Genomic DNA, 20,841 nt, shown 5'->3' on the forward strand with positions numbered 1-20,841 from the left:
TGATACAAAAATTGATTAAAGCAAAACTGAAACAGTAACTCTTACACAAATTTTTAAGAGACAAAACAAAACCTGAAAGGAAACCACTCTCCAATGTAACAGGTGATTCCATACCAATAGGCATGCACTGCATCACTTAAAGTGAAGAGCTAGTGCCAAAATACACATCCTCTTATATTACTTCTCATTTTTTGTACCTTTCACATGTAAGTGAATGTCATCTTTGTGATATTAAAGACATCTCAGTTAAGGGATAGGAAACAAATGACTTACCCTAAGAATAAATACAAACAAGGATATGCAAATAAAATATTCATTCTCTCTAGGAACCCAAGAAATGCAAATCAAATCCAATGATAAAATAGTGTTTCACATCCTTTATGGTAGCGATGTTTTACTTAAATATCACCAATGATATTATGACCAATGAAATATCTCTTATATAGTACAAGAAAATCTGTGGTGAAATTAGCACACACATTTTTTTTTATTATTAATTAGTGTCACTGCTTTACAAAGTAATCTGACAAGAGCCATATAGATACTGAAACCTTTTGACACAAATATTTTACCTTTAAGGACTCTAAACTAAGAAAGTAATTCATCCAAAAGCAAAAAGACAAATAAACAAAGATGTTCAATTCAGTAATTTACAAGAGCAAAAATTAAAAAATGTAATACTCAAGCAAAAATTTTAATTAAAGGTGTACCAGTGAAATGCAAGATTAAACATGATGATTTTTAAGGTTAATACCAGTATGTGGTAAAATCTATTTAAGTGAAAACAATTTAAAAATAATATACACTGTAATTGCTATCATGTAAAACTGTTTTAAAGAGTAAGGATGTGCAGAAATGACTCATTATTTTAGTATAGGGGCATTAAGAACAAGTTTTAATTCTATAAATTCCATTTAATGCCATCATTAGCCTCTTTCTCATCAAAATTCTTTTTAGTATGAGGTTTGACAACAAAATTTATTTATCACAAAATGGATAAAATGGTATTTGCGAAATTACCTTCTGAGTATGTAAGGATACTTTTTTTAAATGGAAAAAAAGAGAAAAATCTGTAACCTAACATCTTGAATTACACAGCACTTTTGGAAACAAAGACTTTCCTTTTCAAATAAGGTAAGAAAAAATATTCTCAATTTTCAACAACTAAGACTATCCATAAAGAGTAACTTTTACAGTTTAAAAAAAAAACCAACCACAAGTGGTTTGAATATATAGAAAACGCTAGCACCATCTTATGACTAAAGAACAACATCCAGAGACGCCTTCTGATTATAGCACCTCTGAGGATCACCTTCGGTAAAGTTGCACAAACACAGGCTCTCTGTCTAAGTTTATAGGCCTGCCCCCCAAACAACTATAACTTAGGAGGAATATGAAGAATGTAATACTCTTAAGTTCCTGAAATATCAATTATATCACTCCACAGCACCTCTGGACACGAGGCTTCCGTGAATAAAGAACTGAGAAAGAAGGCCCTGCAACAGAGAGGGGAGCATCAGGGGCTGAGCTAGGAAGAGTGCTAAGCTAATACGCAGTCTGTGAGATAGTTGTTAAGCAGTTTTCATCACCAGCTAGAATTTATTTCAATTGCAAGGATGAGGTGGTTCTTCAACTATCTGAAGGAGGAGAAAAACACATGGCAGCAGCTGGGCACAGCAATAAATGCCACATTTACCTTGTTAATTTCAAACTGGCTCACTGGGACAGTGCCGTTTAGCACATTTTCTCCAATTTCTATTAACCTCTTCTGAATGTTTTCCACTATAGTGTCCCGGCTTTGATCTGAAAGAATCTGGCCAATGACAAAGCTGCCGGGAAAAAAAAAAAAAAGGAGAGGGTTTGATTTTTTTAATATCATACTTTATTAATAAAGAAGAGACAAGGAAGATAAATGCCATTAGATTAACATGTGGACAAGAGCCATACTAAAAGCTAACATGAGGGTTAATGTCCAGAAGGCCGTTACTATTTGTTTTTTCAACATTAACTCTACCAAAGGTTTACCAACCTTGCAATGTCAGGTTTACCCTTAAACACAGAGACTTTTTTTTTTTTTTAATGAGGCAGCTAATGCTTCCTATTTTGTGTGTGGATGGAGAACAATATGTGTTCCATCATGTTTTTACACAATTATAAAATTCACAAGCAGCTATATTCTACTCATAGGTTAAAATCTGAGAAGACAAACTTTTCACTTCCCTCATAAAGCTCCAAGATATTATCTCTGATAGTATCTCTGCCCGAGATGACCACAAGCTAGAAAGTAGGAAAATAAAGTTGTTTATGCAAATCATTTAAAACTCAGAGATTTCAAACTTTTCTTTCTTTGGCTTTATTATATTTCTCAGTGTTCTCCAATCGTATTGCTATGCCTCAAAAACTTCATGTTATTCTATCAGATCCCCCCAAAAAAAGAGAAAAAAAGAAGAAGAAAAGGAGTAAGGAAGCCAATATTTTATCCATTTCTGAGAAAATGCAGAGCGAGGGTTTGACAGCTGCATTATAATTTGTCAGAAAAAGAACCCTGACAAAAACATTTGTATAGCTTTAATTACTAATACATTTCTAACTCAGAGAAATTTACTTCTATTATGATGCATCTTTTCTTAGAAAAGACAAAGCTGAAGAGAACACTCTAATCGACAGTCTATACAAAGTAGTTTCATCTTTGGGTACATTTGGGGGCAATGAAGCATTTCAAACTATATTTCATAAAAGGCTAACAGTGACCCACACTCAGATGATCAACTTTGCCTAATCAAGAGTAGTTTTGTAGAAGCAACAATTGCTCAATCTCCCAACTTGAAAGCAAGTGAAAGGCTGGAAAACAAGTAAAAAATGCTGATATTCAGCAACACAAAAATTAATTTAAAATTTCACTTTAAAGAAAAAAGTCCCTCTATTTTCAGAACTAGTCAGATTCACAAAGCAGGAATTATCTGGAAAGATGGGACATAAAGTACCTGAAGATGTGTCTTTTTAAAATGGGTGCCTTATGTGGCCCTAAAACAAACAGGTCTTATTAGCACAATCTGCAGTCTCATGTATAAAACTAAGGGGTCAGTTATGACATTTATTATTTTGGAGGTACATACGGTATTTGAGAACCAGCTCTTAAATTAACCCGAGATTAGTAAGAACCTTTACACACAAATGATATGGGCAGGGATAGTCTCACGCCATGGCCCACTTTGAATCCCAGAACATTTGAAGCCACAACACAGGGACAACTTAACAATCATGGCCCTAAGGAGGCAGGAGGGAGATTCAGGAGCACAGTGTAAGGGACTTCCTACCTAATAGAAACAGTGAAGCAAAACAAAATTTAAAAAAGCTAACATCAATGAAACTCTGTAAGCATCTAAAATGTGAAGGTTTAACCTCATCATGACTGAAAACTCGTAAGATGCACCTTACAGCAAGCATCTCTTACTGAGCAAGTTTTGCTCTAAGTTTTAACCCGTCTGTAAAATTTCATTCCAAATCAGTAAGAGCTGTTAATACACAATGATACCAATAACAAAAAGAAGTTGTGTCCTTGTGCTTGGCAGAATCACAAGTGTTCTCCACATTGTTAATGCTTGAATTTTTTAAAAGCAAACAACAAAAGCGAAAATGAAAGCTGAACTCACTTTCCAGTGTCTTTAGCAAGATCACACCAGTCTCTTCTAACTATATCTAATCCTTTCACCTCCTGTTTTGTGACGTAATTCCCATCTGATGTAGGCTCAACAATCAGAGCAGCGTACTTCTTTTTCTTCAGCAGTAGCAGGGACTTGAAAATACCATCAATGTCTATTTCAAGCAGTTTGTACAACTTATTCACTTCACTTTTCACCTGTGAAAATTTCAACCATTAATGTTAGCTTCTCAAATATCTAATATGGAGAAGATGAACATGCTACAAATTCCCAAGAGTTCATCTAAACAGAACTAGAAGTCACACAAGACCAGAAGACATTTACTCAGGTTATATGGAAAACGGTATTATGTTTGGTATGATGCAAGAACTTTGAAAAAGCACAGGAACAAAAACAGATAAAAAGATAAACAAAGAGACAATACTATAAATACATCATCTCACTCAACCAAAGGACAGAATTGGCAGGGTCAGCTACAGGAAATGTCTGAAAATTATGTAATAGTCTGTTTTCGAATCTAAAAACTAAATGCATAAGTACTTACCTTCAAACTACTGAATTAGAGATTAGATAGTCCAACAACTACATACATGGCCAGTAAAACTTTACTATTAAAATAGTGTCTAAGATCTCTCAGTACCTCCTATAGCACCATGACTTTAAGCAAATAACTATCTGCTGAACAAATAAATGAACAGCCACCTGCTCTCTATTGATAGGGTCATTGCACAGACCATCACCTCAAGGGAAAATACACAACTTTTCAAGGTCCAATGAGTACAATATGCCAAGCTTGTTGTTAAGTAAAGACTACAGCTCAAATTTCACACATTTTAGGGGAGATAGGCAGGAAGTTGTTAGCTTATAAGATGGTACCTTAGTTTTAGTTTATTGGGATAATATCTTAACAAGTAATCAAAAAACACCTAATTGTTAGATGAACTGCAGTTAGGCCACAAATGATTATTTTTTAAAGTTCCCTTGTCTTTTTAAATATATTTTAAGTATTCTTGTGAAAATGACTACAGCTCAAATTTCACACATATTAGGGGAGATAGGCAGGAAGTTGTTAGCTTATAAGATGGTACCTTAGTTTTAGTTTATTGGGATAATATCTTAACAAGTAATCAAAAAACACCTAATTGTTAGATGAACTGCAGTTAGGCCACAAATGATTATTTTTTTAAAGTTCCCTTGTCTTTTTAAATATATTTTAAGTATTCTTGTGAAAATTATAGATATATGCATATAATGTAGTTAGGTATGTATTTATCCATATCTATCACTGTATAAAATACATCTGAATGTAACTAGAGACATTTCTCCTTATGAATGACAATGTGATAGGAACTAACGTGATCACATCTTAAACTTACCAAACCTAGACTGTTTTCTAAAGGTAAAACATATCTATTACTTATGGAAAAACCAACTTTCTTTGATTTTTGCCCTCAAAGCAAATAACTAGAGTAGAAGTTGAAATAAAACAGGGGATGAAGAATCAAAGGCACTAAATTTATTATCATTTTCAGAAGGACACGTATATGTAGAAACCAGACACAATTCACAAAAGCAGGTGAAACATATAATTTTATGAAATTATCTCACCTTGTTTCCCAATTTAAACACTTCTTCCAGATTGGTGCTATTGGTGTTGATCATAATTGAATCTGTATCTCCATAAATAACTTCAAGATTCATCTAATGAAAAGCAAAAATTATAAAAATTAACAACAAAAACACCATGACCATCACACACTCAGTGAAACTCAAAATTTTCCATTATATAAATTACAGGTTCCAGATGATTTTTGAAGAGTTTACATTTCTTCTTGCCCATATTGTCAGTGTAGAAAGACTAAGCCCCAATAAACCAAAAAACACACAATAAAATCTCCCTGATTTTCTTAAAGCAGACAGTGGAATGGCAGAGGAAGTATCTAGTTTCAACTGAAATAAAATGTAGGACTGAATAATATAAAGATAAGAGACCAGGAAAGGGAGGGGTCTGTATTTACCAACTGTCTCTCATGCTTAATGGTCAGGGCAATTTATAAAGCAGAGACAAAATGGGGTTTTTTCAACCCAGTCCACAAATCTATATTAAATTCTTAGTAGTTAGCAGAATATGAAGAGTGCCAAAAAAAATCAATCATCACAAACAACACTAGAGCACATACAGTATAAAGGCCTGGAAGTAAACTCTAATTAGCACTGTTACTAATTTGCTAGAAACACTCACATATAGGCTTCAAGCAGCGGTTAGATTATATCAGTGTTAGTAAAAGAAAAAAGCTATAATCCATTAGGAGGGATTATAAATGTAAACCAGGCATCCTAAGAAGCCATTTCCAGTGTGTTTGGGTTACAATTTTCCTTAAATACAACAACATCACCAAGTATGGTATCTAAGAATTACTGTACAATGAAAATGCTTACCTTCTGAACCATCTCTTTTGTATGCATCAAAATCTAAATGAAATGAAAAAAAGTCAAGATTAATGCATTACATAATTACAAAAACCTAAATATATGCTGAGAGAGATAGGCAACCCCATGGTTTGTCATTTCCGTATATTTTAAAAGCTCTTGATGGTTTTCTAACTATAATCCTCAAAACAATATCATCATAATCTAAAAATCAGTTTGCCTCTATACCAACTCTTAGGCAGAGAGATGTTTGCAGATTTGCTGTAAAGGTCTATCTTTAACAAATATACATAATAAAATATTCTTTTATAATATGGCATAGAGGCAAACTACTCTTGATAGCAATATTTAAAAAGAACTATATGGCTAAAAACAACAACAATACAAAGATTAGCCAAGCACGTAAAACTTAGCAATCTTTCCAGTATTCAGGATGATAGAATAATTTTAGAAAGGGGGGGGGCCCTTTTCACTATATATCCCTGGAGCAAGCACAGTGCCCAGTACAAAGGTGTGGCTCAATAAACATTCAGTGAATAAAGACAAATAGATAGTAGATAATATCTTTGATAGGTCTGTCCCCAGGTATATACAGCTGTAAGACTAAAGGTTAAATAGGTTACAGTGTGGCCGCTGACAAAAATATATAAATTATCTTGGACTAGATCAGAAGCAAAACATATTTTACAAATGAAGGCCTCTTCAAAGGAGTAATACAACATCCTGAGCACTCAGTGTATGTTTGTTATGTATAAAATATATGGGCCAAATGCTGTGCTATGAGCATCTCATGCATTTTTTCATTTCATTCTCTAAGAGCCCTGAGACAGCCACTTATTAATACAACCATTTGTTAGAGACAAAAAACAAAGAGAAGATAATTAATTTGTCCTAGTAAGTGCCAGAGCAGAGATATGAACCCAGGGACTCTGACTCCAGAGAATGGGGCCTGAGTCACTGCACGCTATTGCCTCTAGATCAGCCTCCATCTTTGAAAGCATCACTCTTAAGCCAGAGACACTCTTTCAATGAGTCAGAGAGAAGATTTACTTCATTTACATTTCTTTTTCCTACCTCCAAGAGTCTTCCATGTCAACTCAGCTCAAACCTCATGGTGTTTCTGTTCTGGTTCTTTATGTTACAAAGCCCTATAAATGCTCACCTTAAGAGGATCTGTTATATCTACCCCTTGTGTTCCATTTCTATTGTACGCCTCCCCTTTGGTACAGTCTCCCAATGTTGTTCATGAGCTCAGTGTTCTAAGTTATCAGGAAAAGAAGACCTTTCTCCTGCCCTGGGGGTGGTGGATGGTGGTAAATACCGATCAGGCTAACCAATGGTTTTAACAGTGGCTATACAGTGGAACCATCCTGGGATCTTCTAAAATGCCACTACCTGGACCCAGCAATTTTTTTAAACAGCTCTCAAGATTATTCTTATGTTGCAGGCAGGGTTAAGGACCACTGGACTAAGATAATCGTGGTAATCCCATCCTGGAAACAGTTTTTAGCCCACAGTCTGTCCCCTCCCCAATTAGACCACAAGTTCCTGGAGGTCAGAGCACATGTTTGTGCTTCACATCTAACAAGCACCTGAAAAACTGTTGGCTAGCTGACTGATAGGTCTCGGAGTCATCTCAATCACTTTTCTACTAGATGTTAAAATCCAGTTAACTCATAAAAAATATTCACTCTCCTCCACTTCATCTTCATTTTTTAATATTTAAATTATAGGAAAATGCATTGTGGGAAAACACCTGACAATTCCTTTGAGGAAAAAGCAATAACACGATCCACCCAAGTCAAGGTAATCAGTGAGGACAAAACTACTTACCATGAGTTGTCTTCACCCTCTGCCCATTCCACCCTGCTGGGCTGGGCTTCCCTCATCACAATGGAGAGCCCCACAAGGTAACTATTTCCTGCTAAGTACAACACCTCGGGAGCAATCTGTCCATCTTTCACTCCAATTCCATGAGTGTACTAACCGATTTCTTCTGCTCTCCTTTTGCACCATGAACCAAACCTACTGTGTTACCCCCGAGTACACCTCCAATGGGAAGTGGCAACATTCACCTCTCAGCTCCAACACCCACCCTCACGCTGTCGTGCCACCAGCTCACAACCATTTATTTCCACACACGATCTGAGTGAGGCCTGCTACTAAAATGAGTTTCCCTTTGATGGATGAAAACTCTTGATGGATGCTTTGCAAACAAATGACAGAAAACTAGGCAAACTACTAAAACTATATATACTATTACATGTATATGTATGCCTGAGTCCCTTTGCAGTCCACTTGAAACCATCACATCATTAATCAGATATACTTCAATATAAAATAAAAAGCTAAAAAAGAACTACACACACTGCAATTGCTTTTTTCAGCTAGTACTTTATTTCAGAGATTATTCCTTACTCACACATAAAGAGCAGTCTCAATTCTTTTTAATGACTACATAGTGTTCCACTGTACATCTCAAGCATGATTTAACTAGTGCTCTACTAATAAATGTAGGTGGTTCCTAATGCTTACCTTCATAATCACACTTTAATAATCCTTTTATTACATGTATACATGTAATTTGCCAATCTGCCAATAATGAAATAAACTCCTACAAGAGGGCTTACCAGGTCAAAGGCTGTATCTTTTTACAATTCTTGATAAACATAGCCAAACAAGTCTCCACATAGGTGGTACCAATTTCTGACAATAGTTTTAATCACCATCTTTCCTGTGGGCTACCAAATTCTTAGTATCTAGCAGAGGCCGTCTATGGGGTCGCACAGAGTCAGACACGACTGAAGCAACTAAGCAGCAGCAGCAGCAGAGGCCCTGGTACACAGTAGCTATTAATGAATATTTGTAGAATGCTCAATTATAAACCCCATTTTACAGATGAGGAAAACTAGGCGCTAATCTGGGCTAGACCTTATGTTTCATTTTCTTTTCATTATGTCTCCCTGCCTTGTTAAAAAGCCCATTCCACATGAATGTTCTGGAAGTCAAAAATCAAAAACTTATACATTACAGATATTTCCCCATTAAGGAAATGCATTTTATTAAAAAAAAAATCCACAGGTATCCTGAAAGGTCTACTGGACACAAGGTACAATGATTACAAGATAACCGTTCATAAGTTCATTTCAAAGTGACAAGCCTAATATTAAAGCTACCCATTCTGACAGAAAATCATTTTCTAAGTGCCAGCAGCTAGAAAACAGGGCTATAAAGGCTTGCTAAATTCATTAATAAGGCAGTCTGCAGTTATCTGATTTCACAGCAACACCTGCATATTTATCTACTCATTACCAATTGGATGATGGAATTTTTTCAAGCACATTTCAAAAATCTGCCAACTTCAAGTGTAAAAAAATAAACTTTGTGGTTAATTTTTCCCTTAACAAAGTACAGCTGTTGAGAATAATTGTTCAAGATCTTACCCTGTAATGTCAACTGCAGCAGAACAAAGAGTATTTAATTAGCAAATCTATCCAGTAATTCAACACCTATTATATAAAATGCCTTCGTGATTTTATTCAGGATAATTTGCTAAGAGGGTTATTACTGACATTCAGATGGAATTTAAAATTCCTACGCAAGTCGAGTCATAATAGCAGTAATGATCTCCCCAATCAGGAGATTCGGTGTCACACAAGGCTCTCTTGCAATGCAGCAGCCGATTTCCTGACTTCTTAATTCCTGGGCTCAGCTCAGTGAGAGCCCTTCATGCCGGTATTTCAGTCAGCAATACATCTTTAATGGGACTCTATTAAAATAACTAGAACAAAAATGACTTTTTTTTGGTTAAGAAGAATGACAGCACTGCCATCATATCAATCATGGCAGGCTTTGCAGAGCAGTGCCATTGGGGGTGGGGGAAAGAGGGGGGAACAGGAAAGGAGTGGGGCTGGGGGTGGGGAGAACAGTAATTAATACGAAAGGGTATTTTAACCCCAATCTGAGCCTCTGAAAACGGGGGAAGGGTAGTGGGGACTAAAAAGGAAATGTGAAGTTTATCTCCAAAAATTGCTTCCTAGAGAAAATAATTTGTTCAGAAACACACTCACGATGTGGTTTACTAAGCAGAAAGCATGTTTGTTGCTCTTGGGTTAACAACAGCAGTGATCTAAGACCAACTACAACTGAGGTGTGTGGTCACAGGGTCTCCTTACAAGGCCAGGATAAAGGTGGGGTCTTTATTTTCTGTTAGAACAGGATACTAATGTCTTACCATGCCTTCATTCAAAGGTTGTAAAATGTTTTTAGATGCTCTTACAGACTAAAACAGTGCTTATTAATACTAAATGAGAGAGAAAATACCAACTTTTCAGTTAACCAAAAAAAAAAAAATTTCAAGCCCTTATTCCAAAAGCATACCTTGTTTATAGTAATATCCACTAACAAGAAATCCACTTGATATATGATGCAGAAACTAAACAAAACGACAACCTTCTAAGTTAGGAAAATGCTGGGTAAGGTCAAATTTGAAACAAATAATGCACGAAGAGAATGACAAGTGAAATCTCAAATGGCTTTAGGATTCTTCTGTTACTGATGACATACAATTATAAATAAACTGGAAACTTTTTTTTTAATACATTAGCATAATAGGGGGAGCAAAATGAATGATTTTGAAAGATGAGGAAGAGAAAAGTAGAAGAAATATAAATATTATGATATTTGGTAATCCAACCATTATCTAAGCTTTCCCTATTCCCAGTCTCAGCAGTTTTCAAGCAGGACTTCGTGTTACTCAGTTCTTCTGCTTGGTAAACATCTTTTATTTCATCCTCAATCTATTAGATTGCCTTTTTCCTATTCTCTGTTATCCTTAAATATGTGTCTTTTCTCTAAGATGTTCAAGGAGCAAGGGCTATGGAATTAATAAGCATCTTACTCTCTATCTCCACCATTCCCAAGACACTAGGCTCCTCACTGCCTCTTAACTTTAGCTTTACCTTATTTAAAATTGGGATAATACTACCACCTAGTTCCCAGAGCTAGATGGGAATAAGAACTGTATGCTGAAAACATGCTTTACAAAGATAGAACATTATACAAATGTGAGTTCAAAACAAATGCCAGGGGTCAGTAATTTGAGTGCTAGTTTCAAGTGCCAATTACAAGGTAAGTGATTTGGTAGTAATAAGTGAGTTTCCCTCTCTAGGTCTAGTAGCAATAAGTTAGTTTCTCTCTCTAGGTCTGAGCTTTCTCACTGATAAAATTTAGAGGTTGGGATTCCTCCCAGACCTAAAAATATAGAATCCAAGTTTGACAAGTAGCATTATCTCCTCTCCTTTTATCTGGCTGCATGGACATTGTTCCACATTCACTTCTTTAGTATTATGAAAAGGAGGCACAAATATACTAAATAAAGATAACTAGCAATACAAAAATATATTGCCATATTCCAGGTTGTTTTTGAAGGCTACGTGGTTGTAAAATAACTAGAAATACATAAGCTCTCATAAATTGTCTGCATACAACTTTAGGCACTTACACTTTCAGTGGATGGGCATATTTACAGAACACAAAAACATCTGACACTTTGTCGTGAGCACATCTGGATCCCTTAACCTGGGAGAATATATAAACATCTACATTATCAACTTGTTTAACTTATATGCAGAGTACATCATGCAAAATGCTGGGCTGGGTGAATCACAAGCTGGAATCAAGATTATCGGGAGAAATATCAACAACCTCAGATATGCAGATGACACGAAGAGGTGGCAAGAATACACAGAAGAACTGTACAAAAAAGATCTTCATGACCCAGATAATCATGATGGTATGATCACTCACCTAGAGCCAGACATCTTGGAATGTGAAGTCAAGTGGGCCCTAGGAAGCATCACTACGAACAAAGCTAGTGGAGGTGATGGAATTCCAGTTGAGCTATTTCAAATCCTAAAAGATGATGCTGGGAAAGTGCTGCACTCAATATGCCAGCAAATTTGGAAAACTCAACACTGGCCACAGGACTGAAAAATGTCAGTTTTCACTCCAATCCCAAAGAAAGGCAATGCCAAAGAATGTTCAAGCTACTGCACAACTGCACTCATCTCACACGCTAGCAAAGTAATGCTCAAAATTCGCCAAGCCAGGCTTCAACAGTATGTGAACCGTGAACTTCCAGATGTTCAAGCTGGTTTTAGAAAAGGCAGAGGAACCAGAGATCAAATTGTCAACATCCTCTGGATCATCAAAAAAGCAAGAGAGTTCCAGAAAAACATCTGTTTCTGCTTTATTGACTATGCCAAAGTCTTTGACTGTGTGGATCACAACAAACTGTGGAAAATTCTGAAAGAGATGGGAATACCAGACGACCTGACCCGCCTCTTGAGAAATCTGTATGCAGCTAAGGAAGCAACAGTTAGAACTGGACATGGAAAAACAGACTGGTTCCAAATCGGGAAAAGAGTATGTCAAGGCTGTCTGTATATTGTCACCCTGCTTATTTAACTTATATGCAGAGTACATCATGAGAAACGCTGGGCTGGATGAAGCACAAGCTGGAATCAAGATTGCCAGGAGAAATATCAAAAACCTCAGATATACAGATGACACCACCCTTATGGCAGAAAGTGAAGAAGAACTAAAGAGCCTCTTCATGAAAGTGAAAGAGGAGAGTGAAAAAGTTGGCTTAAAACTCAACATTCAGAAAACCTGGTCCCATCACCTCATGGCAAATAGATAGGGAAACAGTGGAAACAGTGACAGACTATATTTTCTTGGACTCCAAAATCACTGCAGATGGTGACTACAGCCATGAAATTAAAAGACACTTACTCCTTGGAAGAAAAGTTATGACCAATCTAGACAGCTTATTAAAAAGCAGAGACCGTGAACTTAAATGGCCAACAAAGGTCCGTCTAGTCAAAGCTGTGGTTTTTCCAGTAGTCATGTATGGATGTGAGAGCTGGACTATAAAGAAAGCGGAGTGCCAAAGAATTGATGCTTTTGAACTCTGGTGTTGGAGGAGACTCTTCAAAGTCCCTTGGACTGCAAGGAGATCCAACCAGTCCATCCTAAAGGAAATCAGTCCTGAAGATTCATTGGAAGGACTGATGCTGTAGCTGAAACTCCAATACTCTGGCCACCTGATACAAAGAACTGATTCATTTGAAAAGACTTTGATGCTGGGAAAGATTGAAGGCAGGAGGAGAAAGGGAAGAGATGGTTGGATAGCATCACTGACTCAATGGACATGAGTTTGAGTAAACTCCGGGAGCTGGTAATGGGCAGGGAGGCCTGGTGTGCTGCGGTCCATGGGGTCACAAAGAGCTGGACATGACTGAGCAACTGAACTGAACCACTCTAATGGCAGAAAGTGAAGAGGAACTAAAGGAGTCCCTTGATGAAGGTGAAAGAGGAGAGTGAAAAAGCTGGCTTAAAACTCAACATTCAAAAATGAAGATCATGGTATCTGGTCTCATCACTTCATGGCAAATAAAAGGGGAAAAAGTGGAAACAGTGACAGATTTTAATTTCTTAGGCTTCAAAATCACTGAAAGGTGACTGCAGCCACAAAGTTACAAGACACTTGCTCCTTGGAAGGCAAGCTATGACAAACCTAGACAGTGTATTAACAAACCTAGACAGCATATTAAAAAGCAGAGACATCACTTTGCTGACCAAGGTCAGTCAAAGCTATGGTTTTGCCAGTAGTCATGTATGGATGTGAGAGTTGGACCATAAAGCTGAGAGCCGAAGAATTGGTGCTTTTGAGTTGTGGTGCTGGAGAAGACTCTTGAGAGTCCATTTGACTGCAAGGAGATCAAACCAGTCAATTAAAGCAAATCAACCCTTAATATTCATTGGAAGGATTGACGACGAAGCTGAAGCTCCAATACTTTGGCCACCTGATGTGAAGAGTCGATTCATTGGAAAAGACCGTGACGTTGGGAAAGATGAAGGCAAAAGGAAAAGAGGGCTGCAGAGGATGAGGTGGTTAGATAGCATCACTGACTCAATGGACATGAATTTGAGCAAACTCAGGGAGATAATGAAGGACAGGGAAGCCTGGCACACTGCAGTTGATGGGGTTGCAGAGCTGGACACAACTTAGTGACTGAACAACAAGCAGATATATATATATCAATCACTGTTTCTCATTCTCAGCACTACTGACACTTAGGCTGCATAATTCTTTATCATGGAGGCTGTCCCTGGCCTCTACCCACTACAAGCCAGTAGCATGCATGCCCATGGTTATGCATGCACAAACACACATATACACTCTCCAGTTGTGACCAAAGTTGTGTCCAGATTCTGCCAAATGATTCCAGGGAGCATAATTGTCCCTGGCTGAGAATCAGTGATGTTATACTTATAACTCAACATTTTCTCTTTCTAGGCCCATATTCAATTGTCTGTTCCACATGCATTCATTCTAAATCCCAACCATCTTCTCCAAACCTTCACCAGATCCAAACACAATAAATAACCTCTCCAACAAAAACAAAGAGCTGACTTCCTTTCTAATCTGATGAATTGACGAGTCTCAATCAGACTCTACCTTTCCAGCGTGTGCCTCCTGCCAATGTGCTATCCCTCATCCAGACCCTCATCCCTTGCCCAGCCTACCTGTCTCCAGCATCACTACCTTCCACAATCGCAAGAGCGAATTCCCTAAAATCAATCACTCGCGCACACACACACACACACACACCCACACACATCTCTTTGATTCTGTGTCTCTGGAGAACTCTGACTGATACAGGCTGCCTGAGTGCAGGGCCTAACAGTGCTCCTTATAAGCTGCATAACCTCAGGCATACAAGATAACCTCTCTAAGCCCCCCAATTCCTTGACTATAAAATGGAGACAGTAACTGCAGCTTCCTTATAGCAGGGGTACCATAAGCATTAAATGTAACAACATATGTCAACTATTTTTTACAGTCTCTGATATATTAATAGAAGTGCTCAGTAAGTGTGAGGTATTATCATTACCTAACATCTACTTACTTTACAAGGAACTTCATACCATCAGAAAAGCCTCTCTGGACTCCCCAATTCAATGATACTCATGAGACTGTTACTCTAATGTGCTCCCAAATTCTTCTGTGTATACCACAGCATACAACTCTATGACGAAAGGTAAGATTAAGAAACCACAAGCAAACTATAAGCAGAGATCATGTCTTTGCCATTAAACTAACACAATGCCTGGCACGTAGCAGTAATTCAATGCATATTTATTTCTCAGGTTCTAGTAAGAGGAGGCAGACCCAAGTGGTCCAGCGTGAGAAGAGCGAAGCCATGGATTGATAAATGTACCTCCACAATAACAGGACCCTAAAGCTGGTTACAGAAAGTGGCAATTAAACCCACACACAGCACACGTTTAAATGCTAGCTCTTTCCATGCAAGAAATGAAGAGTGAATCAGTTTTAATCCCACCTTCAAATACAATGCATGTTAGATAAACATATTCACTCAAGAGAAATGAATTTCTACCCCAGTGATAAAGGCCCATTAATTATAAACTTGACTGAAACACTGTACCTCTCCGATACGACTCTTGTTTCCAGATAAACTGATTTTGTTTTAAATCCTTAATTTACAACCTAACCTTCTGATAGCTCATGTGTAAGGAATATAAAACACGTTGAATAAACAAAGATTTCTGAAAGGTTTCTCCTCCACAAGAGACACATTTAATGATATTTATGAGTATCTTTCAATTACTGCCCTAAAATCTGACAGGGTCCTAATTTTGATCTAAAAACTTAAAAAAAAACCCACAAAGTATGGGTTTGTCAAATATATGAAAAGTGAAATTCTCTCGTCTTTTAATTTCTTGCCCCCCCCCCCGCAATTTATTCATGTTGTGGACTTTTAAAAATCCACTTTACATTCTGACTTTTAAAAAACTCTGTTTTCACCTTTAAAGAAACCTTCATTTCACAATATTCTTACACTCTATTCCTCTTCCAGGCCAACTTCCAGTTTAGAAACTCACATCTTGTTTGTTTCACTTGGACTTGCATTATTGCCATGCATGGGATTATATCTGACACACGATCCTGGAGAGCTTGCAGAGCTGGCTTTAAAGCGCACTTGAGTCAAATCTACTCACTGATACAAGAGTTCAAGTACGGGCCTGCATTCTTAAATATTAAATTCTCAGGGAGAGAGGGGAAAAAAAACCCTAAGACAACAAGATTGAAACTAGAGTAGGAGATATTAACCTAAAGTCAATAAATCTGAAAATCCTCAAAACTGTAAGGAAAAATTTGAATGTGTGCCTACATGCATTTTTCTAGGAAAAGGGCCCATGTTATTTCATCAATTTAGAAATTTTGATTCATTTAAATATAAGTGCCACTGAAGATGTTCCAATGAGCCATAAAAACAGAGCTTTCCAATTTCCTAGAATTCACATGATGGCCAGGAGGCTAGAAATACCCCACCCAAAGGCTTCGCCTCTTGACCCTCCAGTGTACTTACCTCACAGAGGAACGGACATGTGACAAGGCACCACTATCTGGTTCCCTGACTGACTCCTCACGGGGGGGGGGGGGGGGGGGGACCTAATTAAGACACGGCCAAACTATTTCCCTGCAGTAGTGAACATCAGCACTCAAGCAAGTTTCGCACAACCTGATGAAAATTGACTCAAAGTGTCTTACTTCAGTAATCACTTAGACGGAATGAATTTTACATTAGTGGGATCAAGCATGCACCAGGCCTCAGTGGAAATGAAAAGGGCTTATAGTAATAGGATTTATAAATCCACCCATTAGGTTAATGGCTAAATGATTTACATGTAACTTTCTCTCCCACCCTGCCCTCCCTCACCCTTTAACTCAGTAAAAACTATGCTTGGCATTTTCCACTGCAATGCCATACACAAAGGAAATAGCCTTTCTATTTTGGGACATTCTAATTTCTAATAATGGCTTGGGTAGCTACCATTAACTCTTTCAAAGCACAAATAATTGACTAATAAAATTAAGTATTCTATAAGGCCTAAAAGTGCTTAATTGATCATAATTGTCTATTTGAGAAGAAGGCGTCAGGCTGGCTATGCTCAGATAATGAAGTTGGGCAATTCTGAAGCACTGCAATCAAGATAATACTTACGGCTAAAAAGGACATTAGCATTTTCCAGAATCTGCAACATTTTCTTTATAACTGAGGTCATGGGAAAATCTGCCAAGCAAACTTAGAGCTCCCTGCCCCCACAAGTGGCAGATTTCACAGACTCCCACTCCATGTTACTAAGCCCCTCAGTGGTGGTCCAGAGGACAACCTCAAGCTGGAGAGTGGTCAAGGTGCTGCTGTCACCATTTTGGTGGAAACACTGTTGATTTCCAGAAAGCTTCTTTTTAGGACTGGTGTGTGATAAGACAGTCATGGAACTGTTCTTTGTTATTCTCTGCCTCAAGGGAGGTCAGAGGAGGGAGAGCTTTTTAAGCTTAACACCTGCCTGGGTAGGGTGGGGAGGAGGAACTTCCTTGCTCCATACCAAGGCTAAACACTAAATTCTGTTATGTAAGGACCATGCTTTCTACATACCCTCCCACTGCAACTCTACTTCTTATAAAATGGTGTCTTGTGCCCACTCCCTTTCTATTAGAAGTTCAGAAAACAGATTCTAAGAGCTAGTTATGATTAAAATAAAGAGGGCTCCCGTAGCTGCTGTATAACACACGGACCTCAGCTTGGTGCTCTGTGATGACCTAGAGGGGTGGGATTGGGGCGGGGGCTCAGGAGGGAGGGGATCTATGTATACTTATAGCTGATTCACATTGTTGTACAGCAGAGACCAACACAACATTGTAAAGCAATTATAATCCAATTTTAAAACATAAATAAAATTAAATTTTAAAAGATATGGAGGGCTCCCACTTTAAAGAAAAATCTTCTTTCAGAAAGATGGTCTCAATTTGGAGAAATGTGGTTGGGTTCACCTGTCCAGAGACAGACGTGCTGCACACGTACTCAGGCATGCCTCTATAATGTCTCTCTACATTTAAGGACTAATAAAATAATATGTTCCTATTTATCAAACACTTTCTTCTGTCCCATCATCCTCTATGCTATTCTGGGAAGAACTACAAAAGTTTGAAAGAAAGATAAATACCAAGTTGAGAAATGTCATTTAGGATGGACACACAGAATATGGAGAGGAAATAAGACCAATATCTAAGCTATACAAGATCTAGCTAATCACTGCTAAGGAAAAAGAAAATCCCCTTTACTTCTGAACTTCATTTGCTTTTCAACTCTCTAATCTGGCCAAGGCTCAAGAATTTGATATGAATTCTAGAAAGCTCTGCTATTTTCTTTGTGTTTAGAACCTAAAAAAAGTAGTAATCACTTACCAACAAGTACTTCCTGAGCTGTTCTCACATGCTAGGTGGAGGGAACACAAAGGTGAGTGACTCAGACATGATCCCTTCCCTCTAGAGTACTAGCTAATGTGGGAGAGACTCAAAGAAGCAACTGAAAAAAATGTATATGAAAAAAATGTATACAGAACGGGCACCTCTGGGTGGAAGTTAGAGAAAATGCATGGAAACTGACTGTAAATAAGGTGAGGGTGAGCTATAGGGAATGATAGGATGAGGAAGGCGAGGGAAATTCAATGATTAAAGACAATCAAGCTTTCAAAATTCTTCTTTTTGGCAACAAGAAAAAAAAATACAGCTGAGGCTAGAATGCTTGGGAAGGTGGGGAGAGGTCAGGCAAGAGGCCCAACTGTCAAGGGCTTCATAAGCTCCAGTAAGGACTGGAAATCAGGGAGTGACAGAATCAGATTGATAGTTTAGAGAGGTCTCTCTGACTATAAAACTTGTGGAGAATACATGGGGTGGGGAGGGGGGGATGGCGGTTAGAGGCAGTGTCCAGGGAGAAATAATGAGTCTTGAATAACATAATTGTCATTGCACTGGAGAGAGAGAGAGACACGGGTATTTAGGAAGTGGAATCTACAAGATCTGGTGACTGGCTGGACTAGGAGCATGAGGAAGCAACGGGAGTCCAGGGTGATACCCACTTTCCTGGCTTAACAACTGGGGAGGCAGCCACTCAGTGAGACAGGAAATCTGGAAAGAGGAGCAGGTTGGGAATTCACAGGCAGAAGGGTTTAAAACTGATGACGCTCAACAGAGGGGATGTGAGGAGTTTTCAGATACAACAAATCCGATGCTCAACAGAGATGCAATATATGAATAAATCAAAGCAGTGTCAGTGTGCAGACAATAAAAGAGCCCATCAAAACGGACAGCACAGCTCATGCTGGGGAAGCAGGAGAAAATGGAGACGCAACAAGCTGGCACTCCAACCACAGTAATGGTGCTCTATGGGTCTCCTGATCCCTCATTCCTTCTCCAACACCTTCCTTTCCTTTCCAGCTATCAGATCTCCATTCTTTCTGTCACAACTGACAGGCATCACAAAACCAGAGGCCATTGGCAAATCTGATGCAGGCTTCCACAGTCAGACACCGAGGCACCACATACTGACCTTTAACAAGAACGATCCTAACAGGTGGCTAGCGCCTGATACAAATAATTGTATTAAGCCTCTGAACAAGGTCAAAAGAGGGAGCACCTTGCCTTCTCATGAGCAACCAAAACAGCTACCGGCCGAGGGGCAAGAAACAGCAAGCGAAACCTCTTTGATGGCTCCCCTCCTTGAGGCAGCAACGGGCTCAACAGGAAGACTGAACATCAATCAGTTCACTTCACAAGCAAAGAGCCTCCTGTCGCTCCGACATAACCATCCTCTTCCTGCCTCTCTTCTGCATTAGGAAGAGGGGAGGGTCTTCTTCCTTAGGTACAGATTGATGCCATTTGTTAGCAGTTCCAGTTCATATTCAGCCAAGAAAAGAAAAGGAGCGATGACAGAAGGGTTCCCCTGTGTCCAAGTAATATCCTCCACAGCCTGTGAGAGAAATTAAGTCATACATGATTAAATCAATCGCTTTGGTCACTGATTTGATGACATCAAATGTCTTAGAATTCTCATGGACCTTTGACCTCAGAGCGAGCCAGTTTTGACAGAACAGACAGCTGTGGCTCAGGGGGTGGGAGGAGCCTACGGAGCCTCCTGAGAGAGGAGCACTTCATGAGGGGTCAGAAATGCCACCGGGTGGGAAGAAGACGGGAGCCCGTGACCCCAGGTGCTGAGCTACAGCCATTCTCCCTGACCTTTACATCCAAAAAAAAAATTTCTTTCCTCTGGAGACAACCTCCTCTCCTCCCACCCTCTTAAACTGTGACTGCAGATGGCATGGCTAGGACGAGCCACACACCGCGGGCATGTGGGTCCCCAGATAAAGAATCCAAGCAGTAGATCAGATTCCTGTCAGCTGCAAACAAGCCAGCACTTCAGCTGCTTCTCATTCTTTATTTTTAAATGGCAGGATGGGCTCAAGGGCAGGGTGGCCTGTCACACAAGAAGAGACTAAAGATTCAAAACCAAAACCCTGGAGAGTGTGCAGACTCACTGGAGACTGAAAACTAAGCAAGCACTTTAGAAAAGAGTATATAGTTTTTTACACATCTGTTCTGAGTGTTTCTCTTAGTGACTTGGTGGGAGAACACGGACTATGGGACAACAACAAAAATCTAACTACAGGTCAGTTCTTAGGCAATGGGACTAACAGGTTAACTCTCCTGCTACTAATTCAGAAAATACTTATTTATAGAACTCTGAGTGCAAAGCATTAAAATATTGGGATGTGCTGCCAGTGACAAAGTTACCTACTCAATCAGGCTCCAAAACCA

The 20,841-nt window shown here is 38.6% G+C and overlaps 1 protein-coding gene across 2 annotated transcripts in view; it reads right to left on the reverse strand.

Moving 5' to 3' along the window:
- Positions 1–20,841, reverse strand: part of POLA1 (DNA polymerase alpha 1, catalytic subunit) — a 289,718-nt gene that overhangs the window by 173,243 nt on the left and 95,634 nt on the right. For both annotated transcript variants that reach the window (XM_043895338.1, XM_043895337.1), the window contains 4 exons: positions 6,102–6,134; positions 5,271–5,363; positions 3,654–3,859; positions 1,697–1,829 (listed from right to left, as the gene is read on the reverse strand). In XM_043895338.1, the coding sequence (XP_043751273.1) occupies positions 1,697–1,829; positions 3,654–3,859; positions 5,271–5,363; positions 6,102–6,134 (465 nt within the window). The remainder of the gene's footprint in view (positions 1–1,696; positions 1,830–3,653; positions 3,860–5,270; positions 5,364–6,101; positions 6,135–20,841) is intronic.

Source organism: Cervus elaphus, chromosome X (assembly GCF_910594005.1).
Source record: "Cervus elaphus chromosome X, mCerEla1.1, whole genome shotgun sequence".
Classification (NCBI taxonomy): Eukaryota; Metazoa; Chordata; class Mammalia; order Artiodactyla; family Cervidae; genus Cervus; species Cervus elaphus.